This window comes from Lacerta agilis, chromosome 1, assembly GCF_009819535.1.
Source record: "Lacerta agilis isolate rLacAgi1 chromosome 1, rLacAgi1.pri, whole genome shotgun sequence".
In the NCBI taxonomy this organism is placed as follows: Eukaryota; Metazoa; Chordata; class Lepidosauria; order Squamata; family Lacertidae; genus Lacerta; species Lacerta agilis.
This window is the reverse complement of record NC_046312.1, coordinates 105,326,934-105,342,101: the sequence shown is the minus strand read 5'-3', so window position 1 is coordinate 105,342,101 and position 15,168 is coordinate 105,326,934. Positions and strand designations below refer to the sequence as shown.

The 15,168-nt window shown below is 42.0% G+C and overlaps 1 protein-coding gene across 8 annotated transcripts in view; it reads left to right on the top strand.

Moving 5' to 3' along the window:
• The window catches only part of KCNH7 (potassium voltage-gated channel subfamily H member 7), a 271,437-nt gene that overhangs the window by 200,927 nt on the left and 55,342 nt on the right, over window positions 1-15,168 (top strand). For all 8 annotated transcript variants that reach the window (XM_033166087.1, XM_033166070.1, XM_033166053.1 and 5 more), the window contains one exon: window positions 14,037-14,462. In XM_033166087.1, the coding sequence (XP_033021978.1) occupies window positions 14,037-14,462 (426 nt within the window). The remainder of the gene's footprint in view (window positions 1-14,036; window positions 14,463-15,168) is intronic.

Below are 15,168 nucleotides of genomic sequence, written 5' to 3'. Positions count from 1 at the left end.
CATGAATGCCTCCCTTGTTCTCTTATACGGTGGGACCTTGGGTTAAGAGCTTAATTTGTTCTGGAGGTGCATTCTTAACCTGAAACTGTTCTTAACCTGAGGTACCACTTCAGCTAATGGGGCCTCCCGCTAGTGCCGCACCGCCACCGCCACACAATTTCTGTTCTCATCCTGAAGCAAAGTTCTTAACCCGAGGTACTATTTCTGGGTTAGCGGAGTCTGTAACCTGAAGCGTCTGTAACCTGAAGCATCTGTAACCTGAGGTACCACTGTAATGGCAATGGTGAGCAATCTGAGAGGTGCTGGAACTGAGTTCCAGTGAGTTCTGCATGGGGAGAAAGCCCTGGCTTACACCATATCCCCATGGAAGCCATTTTGTGACTGGCACCCACAGAACTCATCAAATTCGAAATGCACGCACTGGACCAAATAGGTTGGCAACCCATGTTCTAAGAAATATGGTGAAGCAGGAATTTAAATATAGCTATACTTAGAATTGGGGCCGCGGGTGGCGCTGTGGGTTAAACCACAGAGCCTAGGGCTTGCTGATCAGAAGGTTGGCGGTTCAAATCCCCATGACGGGGTGAGCTCCTGTTGCTCAGTCCTAGCTCCTGCCCACCTAGCAGTTCGAAAGCACGTCAAAGTGCAAGTAGATAAATAGGTACCGCTCTGGCGGGAAGGTAAACGGCGTTTCTGTGTGCTGCTCTGGTTCGCCAGAAGCGTCTTTGTCATGCTGGCCACATGACCCGGAAGCTGTACGCCGGCTCCCTCGGCCATTAATGCAAGATGAGCACCGCAACCTCAGAGTCGGACACGACTGGACCTAATGGTCAGGGATCCCTTTACACTTTACCTATACTTAGCATTACCTTATTCCGTGCTGTAGATTGAAATCTTGAGGACAATGTTAATTCCATAATGTATAGCTAATGACAGTGGAAAGGAGCCTGAAAAGAGAATCTTATGAACTGTGCACTTTATCATATGCCACCTAATTTCCAGATGTCCTAAGCCAGACTATAATTCTTGGGCAGGGGAGTGAGTATCAATTTGCTTTTTATATCCTTCTGTCATATTCATCTTTCTTGACAACCAGCTCAGAAGAACAGCCCAGTTGCTACATATTTTACACTGACAAGTTCAGATGGGGTCTTGGCAGTGATTGTCAGGAAGAGACAAGTCTTCCCTAGGGCACAAAAAAGTACCTTTTATTAAAGAAAGCTGAAATGCAAAAACCTGACATCCTTCCCTTTTTAATGATTTTTTAAAAAGAAGATTCTGACCCTCAAACTATAGTTCGAAGAAAGAGGCACAATAGTACATAACATTTTCTTCTTCTTCCCTGCCCTCCCCATCTCTTTCTGTCTCTCACACACAGAGAGCGACGGAGAGACAGGGCCAGAGACAGAGGTGGACTCAAAACACATTTTAAAATGTGCTATGAAAATGCTTTTTATATATAAAAAAAGTTTTGAAAAATACATTGCATTTTTCATAGCTCACTATCGCCATTTAGTGTCGCATTTATATATTGCACTTTACAACACATTTAAAACATTTTATTTTCAGCTGTGTAGCTGAGTCCTGAGACAAAGAACTTCCTGAGAACTTCAGGGGACTGTTTCCATTTCTGGAGCTGTTTTTGTATCCAAGCAATTCCCACAACTCTTGTATGTGTAACATAGTCATAGAGAATCACTGTGGAGCTACAAAATTGGCTTGTGTGACCAGCCCCTAAGGAATTGCTCCTTAATTACTGAGAAAGCTGAAGGTTTAATCTGTATTTTCCAATTATGCCTGTAATCATCCTAGTAATGTAAGCTTAATGCCACTTTGTTGTCCTTATGATTTGTTCAGTTACAGTGTCTCTCTTGTCACCTGTCTCTCTCTTTCGCTCTTCCTGTTCCTGATGAGAAAGGAACACGCACACACCATGTAGGAAATGTTGCTCTTCTACGTTAATTTCTAATACCTTCCAGTTAAGATTTCAGCTTTTATTGGGGTTACATAGTTACATAACTTTTTTTTTTAATAATTGCAATACAGGTCCTAATTATGGTAATGATTTAAGTGTGCTTAATTACACTATCATTTCCAAAGTGTAATTATGCAACAAAGATGTGGGGAAACAGCTGTGTTGGGAGGGAGGGAGGAGGAAATGTGAGTGGGGGATGTACGCTTCGCGGAGATGGGGCCAGCAGCAGAGATCAATGGGCTGATTCTTCCATGTCTCGCACCTGTGCAATCATTAAGTGGGTACAAAACGCTAACAAATCACAATGGTGTGCAGGTGTGCAGAGATAAAAGCCTAAGCCAGGGACAAGAGATTGGAGAATGGGCTTTAAAGCCTGAATGTTTTCAAAAATTACAAACGTGGCATCTTTCTCTTGAAAGGGGATCAATGGCCTTTTTAATGGTGCTTTCTTCCTTATGGGAAGCAGTGTTAGGCAGGAGGCCTAATCCTGTAAAAGACACTCCGTTGTTTATGCAGCTGGATTTAAATCAGCCTGCTGTACAGGTCTGCCCTGTTGTCTTTAGAAAGGAAGATGGTTTCTACTGCACCTGTTGCATCATGCAGGCCACCAGACATTTTCTAGGTGAAAACGGAGACACTCTGCATTCTAAGGATCATCACCTTAGCATGTGTAGCTGTGTAAGCTCATGTGCCTGTACACAGAGGTGTAGGTCCTGTATACCTGAAGGAGCGTCTCCACCCCCATCATTCAGCCCGGACACTGAGATCCAGCGCCAAGGGCCTTCTGTCGGTTCCCTCACTGCGAGAAGCAAAACTACAGGGAACCAGGCAGAGGGCCTTCTCGGTAGTGGCGCCCGCCCTGTGGAACGCCCTCCCATCACAGGTCAGGGAAATAAACAACTACCTGACATTCAGAAAAAACCTGAAGGCAGCCCTTTTTAGGGAAGTTTTTAATGTTTGATATTTTTGTATTTGGTTTCTGTTGGAAGCCGCCCAGAGTGGCTGGGGAAATCCAGCCAGATGGGCGGGGTACAAATAATAAATATTATTATTATTATTATTATTATTATTAGGCAGCCGCTTGGGCACCCGGAGCGGCAAACATAACGTGCACCCGGGGGTGGGACATTGCTATGTATGATGCATGTGTCGTACGTAGTGATGCTGCGCATGTGTCCAAGTAGCGGGTTGCCGGCACCAGTGCTTCAGCCCCATACGGACGGTGCCGGGATCCTCTGCAGCCATGAGCAGAGGATCCCGGCACCATCTGTATGGCGCTGGAGCGGTGGCGCCAGCAAACCACATTCCTTGTCACCCCCAGAGGTGTAGCACCGGGAGCGCACTGCTCCCATCGCTCCCCTGTTGCTACGCCCCTGCCTGTACACACATGCTCTCTCTCACACACACATTGACAAAAGCTCTCCTTTGCCTTCATACTCTGTGTAAGTAATCCAGGAGCCTAATCTGTGTTTTTGTCAGCTGTGTGTAAGAGATCTCCGGTAGGCCCACATTCCCCTGCTCCCATTGGACTTGTTCACATGTTATATTGAACACAGGTACAAGTTATCTCTACGTACCAGTCTGAGGGCATCAGAAGGAGGGAAATGTTGCAATAATAGAGCATTTTCTCTCTCTCTTTTAGCAGTGTGTAAAACCTTCCTACTTGTCTTCAGAAGCGCCATTTCAGTTTTCAGGGTCAATTAGGCCAAATCAGGAAAATAAATTATATCAGGCAACCATTCGGCTGCTTTAACTGAAGAACTGATTTATGAATGAACTTGTGCTAATTGAAAACATCTAACCAACAGGTTTCCATTAGAAGTTCTGGAAGAGAGGTAGTCAATGAACGATCAGGGAGTTTAAAAGAATCAATTTGGGAAAGATTAACAGGCACATGATGTTAAACTCAAAAGAAACACATTTAAGAGGAAAGCACAGTTTTTATCATGAAAATATTACTGTACAGTATATGAATAGAATCCTGGAGATCCAATGAGGGGACTATTTTTGTTTGGATTTCACGTCTACTGGGCATCACTTAGCCTGAAGTGGGTCAGACTTAAGGAGCTTTCAGGCTCACTGTTTATTGAGCATTCCTGTCATTAAGTTTGCACAAAAGATGCACCAAAGTTGCTCAACATTGCCTGCTTATTTACCCTGATATGCTGACACAGAGGTTACATGATCTTGCAAGATAGTGGTTGTTATCCCTCACTTTTAAGTGTGATTTTCCAGTCAGTTTTCTTAGCAGACTGACACTAGATAATTACACTACAAAGTGCAGGATAGCAACCAAATTTTGCACAACTAAACAGCCCACCTGTAGCCCCCCTACTTTATAGAGTTCCTGCATGTGCAATAGCATAATTTGAATTCCCAATCATTTATGTTTTCCATTGTTGTCGTTTTCTGAAAGGATTGCTCTAGGGCAGTGTTTTTCAACCTTTTTTGGGCAAAGGCACACTTGTTTCATGAAAAAAATCACGAGGCACACCACCATTAGAAAATGTTAAAAAATTTAACTCTGTGCCTATATTGACAATATATAAAGTAATTTTTCAATTTTTCCCATGGCACACCAGGCAACATCTCGCGGCACACTAGTGTGCCGCGGAACAGTGGTTGAAAAACACTGCTCTAGGGGAGAAACAAGGGGGAACGTTACTATTTATTGCAAGTCAGAGAACATAATGTTAAGAGGCAGCATACAAATGCCAAAAATAAACGAATATTGAGGACAATGTTTCCAATGCTTTAAATGCTGCCAATTGTAACATCTGCTGATGGTTATCTCATAGGTAGACTCTCACTGTTTTTAGGTGGTTTTCAATAATTGTGCTTCTATCTCTATAATGTGTTGTTCTTTTATTCACGCTTTGGGCACATTGGTGGAGCAGCAGGACAGAAGTAAATAATGAATTTTCGGTTTCATTTACATAGGCACGATCACATATAACTGATGTCTCATTCCCTAAAGACTCTCAGTCTCCATTGAAATGCATCCTAATGACAATTGATTGTACGAAATTTCTATCTGGTGATTGATTTGCGAGGGCTGATCCATACATACATGCAGAGAGGACGGTCTGCTCCATGCTAACTAAGAGACACCTTCAGCAGCATAATAGCATGATGACTCACATCAATTATGAACACAAAAATTAGTTTTCTTGAGAGATAATTGGATCTTTTTTTCCGGGGGGCAGGCAAGTCTCTCTCCTTGCCTCCTGCAATAGACAGAAGTGGGGGTTTTGAGAAATTTTCCACGGACATACATGAAATAAATAATTGTTGTTGCTTTCAGTAGTTCATCCAGTGTGCGGCTACTGGGCATTTGAAACCCAAGCTCAGCAAAGGAATCTTCTGAAGGAGTTCCTCCCACAGAACATTCTCTTTGGCTTGCTCTATGAACCTCTCCCATAAAACCAGGCATCTCTTAAGAGGCAACGTGTTCTTCTCCAAATATGGCATTTACTGTTTTGTACACATAAAGACAATTTTATAGTATGCTTAAAAGCTTTAGTATAAATCATTAATCATAAGTTACTAGGCTTCTTGGTGATGTTGAATGTGTAATAGAGACACAGGAAGCTGCGTGTGTCAGCAAAATGCAGTTTGGCACCAATGGAACCTTTCCTACCATTGTAATTCTAATTGGCAGGGTTCTAATATAATGAATTGTTACATATTAATCCTGCAAATATATTCATTTCCATGCACACTTTCGTCTAACATATGCAGTTTTATGAACATTGTTTTGTGAACATTCTCCATTGTTCGGTTGGAGCACTGTGTCACAAAATTCGGATAACAGCGAATTTCAAAGGATGGCGCTTTTTTGTTGTTCTTGTATCGTTGCAGTAAGTGAAAATTTGATAAATTTGGGTTTAAATGCAAAGTGAATTTCTCCCCATCCCTATTTTCAGCACGGCACCTCTGCCTGCCCACAGCCCATGACAAACTGATAGCTATACATAGCTAGTGTTTGACTTGAAGTTTGATTTCACTGTCATAATATCTTCTTGGGTGCATCCTGATATGCTTTTGAGTGACTCTGTAGTCCGATTATTAATAACAGAAATGTGACACCATGAAAATTATTGCCATGGCTTATTCCCCTTTCAAAAAATACATACAGTACACATGCACACAAATGGTAGGTAGTGGGAAACAACATAATTGAGATGAACCATTCATTCAGTTTGGGATAGTATGGCTCCTCAGAAGGTTAAACATTTATAGACTGTCCTTTTGGGGTTTCCAAGGTCACAGAGCTTCTCCACACTTGCCCTTCTAGGACTTCATAGTGCTTTCAGTCAAGTCCCTTTGAGGCTTTCCTGGAAAACAGTCTCAAAAAAAAAACACCCCTCTTCTCCTACTCCCCCCCCCAACCCCTAAAAGTTCTATCTTTTCAAAAGGGCAGCTTTGGGTGCCAAAATCGAAAGTGGTGCGTGTTCATTTCCAGCTGATTAAGTCCAAAGGTGATACAGCTGTCATCACAGCCATCCAAAAGCATCTCTAATTATAGTCTCTTGCTCATTAAACTGTAGCATTTCAGAGACCTAAAAAAAGTCACAGCGCACCTCACAATGGCAATTCGGAACAGCACATTGCATGTTATTGGTCTCTGGGATGCGATGTTTTGCCATTCCTGAGTGCTCTGATTTGAAACCGTTTGCCCTGTCCAATTATATTAAACCCTAAATTCATTCTCTTTAGAAATGTTTAACTCTAATTGGGAGTTTGAGAGCATTAGCTGGTCAATAATCAGAGTCTTTTCTTCTGCAGACTTGTTTCCCCCCCCCCTTCCTTATGGGTTGTACTAGCTAATTAAATCCAGCACTGAGGTTGTAATAAATTGTATGGGTATTAGTTCATGTCGTGTACTTTCTGAGCCCAAAGGAATTTAATATGAGTATGATAATATTGATTTACTGTTTAGTGGCAGCAAAAAAAAAAAAATGCTAATGTGAGACTTCTCCAAACTTCTTCTTCTTGCAGTCAGATAACAGGGTCCACATTAAGGTTGATTGAGATTCCTGCAGATATAATTGCAGAGGGGCTTCTCTCTATAGTAAACTTGGATTCAATTCTAAACTTGGATGAAAGGAGAGAGAGAGAGAGAGAGAGAGAGAGAGAGAGAGAGAGAGAGAGACTTGGAGAAGCCAGTGGTTGAACCTGGGTCCTCTTCCATGCAAGCGGATGCTATCTATCTATCTATCTATCATCTCTATTATAATATCATCATCCCACCTTTCTTGCAATGAGCTAATGGTGGCATTCATGGTTCTATTCTATTTAATCTTCACAGCAAACCTGTGTGTGAGGTAGGTTAGGCTGAGAGGCAGTGTCTAGCCCAAGATGACCCAGCAAGCTTCATGGCCAAGCGGGAACTTGAACCCTGTTCTCCCAATTAAAACAACTCACATTTTCCAATGTTTAGTCCTTCACAGCCAATCCTTGGTTCGGAATCATATGGAGTAGGGTGTGAACTTGCAATAAAACAATGCAATCACAGGAGCACTTCTGGAAACTGAATGAATTATTGCGGAAATCACAGCAGATCAGATTTGCACGCTGCCATTTTCTGTCTAATCACAAACCTGAGGGAAGGAAGCTTTCACGAGTGAAACGGGCTCAACTTTGCAGCATTTTAACTGCCCCATTGGGAGTCTATAAAATGTGACGTTTTGGGAAGCCGCTGTTCCATTAATTCATAACCCAGATGGTTGTTGCTTTAAATGGTTAGCAAATGATAAAGTTAACTTGAGGCTTATTTTTCAGCCTCTTACATATCTCAATGCATTTTTATTTTCACTCTGAGTGTCAGTTTCAATAGCTGGGTGAGTCGGCAATATGCAGTGCCAGTGCTTTTTCTCGGGGGGGGGGGGGGACGACATAAGGGCACGCATACCCCTAAACATTTTGTGAATCTAACTTTGGCCTCATTGAGGGGCAGTATTTCTATATGAGTAGGAAAATGAGAGTACCCATAAACATTATTATTATTTAGAAAAAAGAACTGTGCAATGCAATCTTATACATGTCTACTCAGAAGTAATTCCCAATGAAACAAATTAGACCAGGGGTAAGCAACCTAAGGCCCGTGGGTTGGATCTGGCCCAATCGCCTTCTAAATCCGGCCCGCGGACAGTCCAGGAATCAGCGTGTTTTTACATGAGTAGAATGTGTGCTTTTATTTAAAATGCATTCCTGGGTTATTTGTGGGACATAGGAATTCATTCATTCCCCCCCTCAAAAAAAAAAAAAAATAGTCCGGCCCATGACATGGTCTGAGGGATGGTGGACTGGACCACGGCTGAAAAAGGTTGCTGACCCCTGAATTAGACTTACTTCTAGATAAGTGTGTGTATAAGATTGCAGCCTCAATTTCTTAAATACAGTGCATGTATTGGGAAACTCTCAGTACAACTAGAACCTAGAATATTGGGGTACTCTCAGTACAACTAGAACCAAGACGTGATAGGTATTTTGCAGGTGCTATTAACCTGATTTTAGAACAGATTGATTCTCTTAAGACAAATAAGGCATGTCTGTCAAATTTTGCTACATAAAAATACTCAGTGCGGGGATGGCTGTTGCTAAAACCCTATTGGCCATGTGTTGTAGTGAGCTGCCTTTCTGGTGAAAATTCAAACGTCTTTGATGCTGTGAGAGAAATTGCATTCAGGTTGTATATGGTAAATATCATGATTATTTTTTCTGCTATTCTCTAAAATGCAATGCAGCTTTGTTTGGTCCCTCATGTCATCAAAAATGAAATGGCGATTGTCATCCAGGGTAACGTTTGGCTTAGTTTTCACTCATGCACCTGCGTTTGTTATGAATTTAGGAGCTAAATTCAGATTTCGGGGCTTTTCTTTAGGGGATACAGGCTAGTACAGGTTTTTTAGTCTTTTTTTTTTTTACACAAGAAAATGGAAGAAATTGGCTTGGCTGGATACAGCCTGATGACTTCAATGGAGACAAAGCAGAGAGGAATTGTGACTCCTGTTGATTCAGATGGGAGGAGAATCCTATGGTGCAAAAGAAATCAGGCAAACTAATGAAAATGACAGCATTAAAATCAACCTGCCTTTTCAACCTCAGAGAACATAAGTGTTATTTTGAAGAAGTTGTGGTGGCATTTAGCTTTAGATTTTAAACCCAATCAAAATGACAATATTTCCTTTCTATGAAAAAGCCCTAAGAAACTGCCAGCATTTTAAATATATATATATTCATTTTATCTTTAGTACAATATGTGCAGACTGCTGGTGACGACAATGCCTAGTCATTGCGGCTGCTTCCCCCCCCCCCCGCCCCCCCAATATCACAATACTGGTTGCAGCTCAAAAACAACAAAGGGCCAGTGTCACCTTGAATGAAAGGTGACTATTGCTGTAGTTCAGCTCCCATCTTCCTTGAATATTGGCCATGCTGCCTGGGGTTTTAAGAGCTGGAGTCCAACAATGTTTGGAGCGCCATCAGTCAGCCTCTCCTGCCTTAAAGACTACAAAATGTATTATGACATCAGCTTTAATGGACAAAAGCCCACTTCATCAGATGCATAAGGGGATGCTTTCAACCATCCTAGACTTAGTCTATTTATACTGCACTTTATTCCAGAAAAAAAGTTGATTCACAGAGTTTTACTTCTTTTCTATATGAATATTTAAAGTGTGATCCTATTCATCCATTCAACCTATTCATTTCTCAGCAGTAAGTCCTATTAAAATCAATGGGGCTTAAAAGGTAAAGTTAAAGGACCCCTGACAGTTAAGTCCAGTCGCAGACGACTCGGGGGTTGCAGCGCTCATCTCGCTTTACAGGCCGAGGGAGCCGGTGTTTGCCCGCAGACAGTTTTTCCGGGTCATGTGGCCAGCATGACTAAGCCGCTTCTGGCAAAACCACCAGAGCAGCGCATGGAAACGCTGTTTACCTTCCCACCATAGCAGTACCTATTTATCTACTTGCATTTTTTGGCGTGCTTTCGAACTGCTAGGTTGGCAGGAGCTGGGACTGAGCAACGGGAGCTCACCCCGCCATGGGGATTTGAACCGCCGACCTTCTGATCGGCAAGCCCAAGAGGCTCAGTGGTTTAGGTAAATGTGTGTAGGGAAAAAGGAGGGAAGAACGAAGGTGGTCAAGCCACCATATCCAATGCCCTGCCAGACTCAGGCCAGCAGGACAGAAGTAGTCACTACTCATCTTTTCCCATTTTTGTCCCTTTGACCAGTTCCCTCTTGTTGGGAATCTCTGGCACACCGCCTTTTCAAAGGCCATGGAAGTGTTGGTTAATTACATTTGTATACCGTCCTACACCTTCAGGTCTCGGAGTGGTTACAACATAAAAACACAATATAAAAACAGAAAATACATAAGAGAAACAAAAACAACCCAATAGCCCCCTCCTCTCCAACACATTTTAAAAGTGCATTGAATATCAATCCGCCAAAGGCCTTGTTAAAAAGGAACGTTTTTGCCTGGTGCCTAAAGGTGTATAATAAAGGTGCCAGGCGAACGCCTCTGGGGATAGCATTCCAGAAACAGGGAGCCAGTGCAGAAAAGGTCCCTTCTCGTGTTGCCACCCTGCAGACCTCTTGTGGAGAAGGCATACCAAAAAAAAAAAAGGGCATCAGAAGGTGATCTCAGGGTCCGGGTAGGTTCATATGGAAAGAGGTGGTCCTTGAGGCATTGCAGCCCTGAGCTGTTTCTGTGGTAAAGGAGGGAAGAGGCATCCAATGTCTGCTTTCCCTCTTCAGGGTCATACCTGTGTCTCTGCCCGCGGAGAGGGTGCTCCCGGGCTCGTGGGCACTCTCCACAGGACCATCGGATTACAGGACTAGTCTCAGAACTGCTGCTGAAATATAAGGGATCCTGGGTTACAAAGCAGTGGGCCTTTCCTTGGCTTTGCCAACATGTCATTTCTCCACCAGTATATAACTAGGCTTCACTCTGTCCTTCTGTGGAGCTGTTCCACTTGACCCATGCAAACATGAATACATCACACCCACATCAGTTCCTGCGTGTTTTTAGCATCGATGATGCAGGTAGCGGTGGCACGGGAAGAACTGCTGCAACAAGCACCTGGCAGTGCCACAAAGAAAAGTAGTTGTGTGGCTGCTAATTAAGTGTGCACAATGCTGCGCTCATTGGCTTTCTCTGCATGCCACTACAGGGCTCCCCAAAGTGTGCATTTGGAGAGGCGTTTAGAAAAGCATCTGCATCTGCTCATAATCCAGGCAGGTTCATGCGACAGCATCAGAGGTGGTTGTGTAACCTGGTTGTTAGATCTTCTTCCTCAGAATTCACTACAGAATGCAACTCTGGCTGCTGTTGGCCAACTCAGAAATACAAGAGTAGTTGTGAAAGATGTTTCATGGTTTCTTTCCATGGGCACACACTCCATCATCTTGTCAGTCTCCTGAATCACTTTTCTAAATAGCTTAACAGGGTTTTTGAAACTTCACACTGTTCTGTGCCTGTCTTTGAGTCTATGAATGAATAGGTTCCTACTGATGCCTACAACAGCGGGTCTCTAATTTAGTGACAGAAGCCATAAGCAAAGAAATGCTTCCAACCCCAATACAATACAAATCTTTATTACGGTCATAGGCCAGCGTAAAAGGGTGGGATACAGTCATTTAAAATCTGAAAAGCTGAAAGGTATTAAAACAGAAGGCGAATATAACAGTCTATAAGAATTTAAGAAGGGATAGGAGCGTTGGGCAGGTGTGGAAGAGCATAAAAGGTTGCTATATAAAAGACTTTATCTATTAATTTATAGAGCACTCTGATATGTTCATTAAATCTAGTTTGTGGCACAGGTCATCCTCCGACGAATTTGAGTGCTGCTGTGCACAATCTAGCAACATTGTATGTTGTAGCAGGATTGGTATCTGAGAGCAGCAGGGAGGTATAGAATTGCCCTGTGCGCCCCGAGTACCCAAATTATTTGAAGCCAAGCCAATAGCACAACTTCTCTATGGTGCCCACTTGGGTCCGTTTTCCAATTTTGCACCACTAGAGCTTCCAACCCCCTAGTGAGCTAGTTTCTGCCACACTTGCCAATCCTATGAAGCCACATTGGCTTCAGTGGCACAAATGACTATGTGTGCAGATCAAGATAGAGAAGCTACATGGCTGAGCAATGAACTGGGTTGGGTTTATTACAAAGAAAGGAATATTCAGCTCCCTGAACTTGTTTCGTTATGTTCATCCATAGGAGTGGGGTGTGAGTCCCTGGATTAGTTGTTGGTAAGTTTAGTAGCAGTGAGGACAACCGATCTAAAGTGAAAGGTTCCTGGAGAGAGGGAGGAGCCTAAATACTCACTTCTCTTTGAGCTTTCAGACAGGGGTACATATGGGAAAGGAGTGGCTCCAGGTGCAGCAAAAAGGCTGCGATCCAGCTTTTTATATAAACCAGTGCAGCCAGCCTCCATTAGTTAAATGCAAAGGAATAAATAATAGATTTATCCCGGCACCCTTGCCCATGTTGCTTAATGGCTGCTTAGAAGCAATTTATAATCTCTGTAGAACGTAATCATTCCCTACTGTGCTGTTCAAAAGAAAAGTGTGGTTATTAACCCATGGTGTCCTCCCAGTTTTTCACAGTATGCATTTTTGCTCAACCAATGATGTTGTCTACATGATTAAGGAGAGGGTGTGAGGTTTGTTTGTTTTTTAAGTTAAATTAAAGGAGTTTCACTTTTTTAAAAAGGAGCTGAAGTTCTGTTTGCTAAAGCACTTTAATCTGAAATCTTAATCTACAGGTATATATCTACATCTATCTATCTAGAGCTAAATCTGTATCTATCTCTCAATAGATAGATATGAGTCATTGAGAGCAAAGCAAAATGGAAGTCTGTGCCATACAGCCCTACTCAAAAACCTGCTGTATTTCCCATTGAATAACTCTCTCTAGCTTTCCCATGTTTTTGAAGTTTATACCTTCTGTAAATATGTATTGAAATCTGAGTTTCGACTTGAAACTCGAAAAATTAGAATATCGTGGAAAGGTTCATTTCTTTCAGTAATTCAGCTTAAAAGGTGAAACTAATATATGAGATAGACTCATGACATGCAAAGCGAGATATGCCAAGCCTTTATTTGTTATAATTGTTATGATTATGGCATACAGCTGATGAGAATCCCAAATAAACTTTGGGGTTTTCATCACATTATAACAAGCAAAGGCTTGACATATCTCGCTTTGCATGCCATGAGTCTATCTCATATATTAAACTCCAGTAGCTAATGAAAACAATTGCTTACATAAATGGACTTTTCCACAATATTCTAATTTTTCGAGTTTCACCTGTATATATCAAATCCACACAGCTCTATACTTCAAATTCCCATTGCTGGCTGTGTGTCCCATGAACTTTAACAAGCATGAAATGTTTCCTGCAGAAGTGGGAGAGAACCTTGCTCATAAATGCAGAGCATCTTCATGGTATGGCAAACATAACATGCCATTTAAGGTGCTTAATAATAAATATCTCTCTCTCTCTCTCTCTCTCTCTCTCTCTCTCTCTCACACACACACACACACACACACACACTTGTGTATGTATGTTTGCATGTAACTTCCAGCACATAGTTTTTCTTTCTAGTATAGGATCTTAATCCAGTGAATCACACATGCACATACATATCACATAATGAATCTCTGCAATGCCTAGGTTTGGGAATACATGAAAGCTTCCAATAAATCAAAATATCCCATGGGAAATTTTGATTGAATCCAAGTTGGTTCAGGGGTTTTTCCATTCACCAACCTGGAAGATACCAAGAAAACAGTTCATAGATTGAGAAACGTTTTTTGCAGGATAAGAGCATGGGGATCTGGGGTTGTATCTCTTCACTGCATGAACAGAGATCCACTCGCACAATGGAACTTTGAATCCTGGCTTTAAAAAACAATGCCATTTGAATATATGCTTTCTATTCTAGATAACTTATCCTTTATACAGTGTGGGTCCCTCATTTCTCCCCTTTATGCTCTAAATAGTTTACCCTTACCCAATGTGTTTCCTTTTTCTTTCTATCTCCCTAGGTTCTATCCTTGGGAGCAGATGTTCTGCCAGAATATAAACTCCAAACGCCTCGCATCAACAAGTTTACTATATTGCACTACAGTCCTTTCAAAGCAGTTTGGGACTGGCTGATTTTACTGCTGGTGATCTACACGGCCATTTTCACCCCTTACTCAGCAGCCTTCCTCCTCAACGACAGTGAAGAACAGAAGAGGCGAGTGTGTGGCTATTCATGCAACCCACTAAGCATGGTAGACTTAATTGTGGATATCATGTTTATCATTGACATTGTCATCAACTTCCGAACAACATATGTGAACCAGAATGAAGAAGTGGTAAGTGACCCGGCAAGAATAGCAATTCACTACTTCAAAGGCTGGTTCCTAATCGACATGGTTGCTGCAATACCTTTTGACCTGCTGATATTTGGATCTGGCTCTGATGAGGTAAGCTCACTATAACTAGCATCTATCTATTAAGACTTTACATGATCATCTGCTTTGTGCATACATCTTGTTTTCTGACAGTTAAAAGTTGGATATATTTTATATCTGCTTTGAGATAGCTGAAATATGACTACAGATGTGAGATGGAGGATGGGGGGGGGATAAACCTTGTTTGTCCATTAAGTTAACTGGATGACCTTGGGCCATTTACTGTCTCTCAGCCTAACTCACTGGGCTTGTCACACTTTCTCAGCCTAACCAACGTCACAGAATTATTGCAAAGATAAAAGGGGATATAACACTTTTTTATGTTTGTCACCCTGATCTCAGAGGAAGGGTGAGTTGAAAGTGTGATAAATAAATAAACTATATCAGCTCACACATATCCGTGCCTATACTGTAATTATTGAAGAATTGCATGTTATAATGCTCTGGCCACATTAAATAGGTATTGAGAGATCTTTGGTGATGGCCTGGATTTCACCTTTTATGCTGCTTTTTATTTCTTGTGCTCTTGACCTTAATATTTCTGTGACATTCCCTTTATACCACGAATGGTAGCGCATGTAAAATGTCCATGGTGCAATATCTTTCACTAATGATCATTCTCAGTCATGGAGATGTCTTTAAAAAAGAAATAGATTTTGCCATTATCTCAAGGCCTATACAGTAACAAGACCCCTGCTAACAACGCTGTCAACCATCC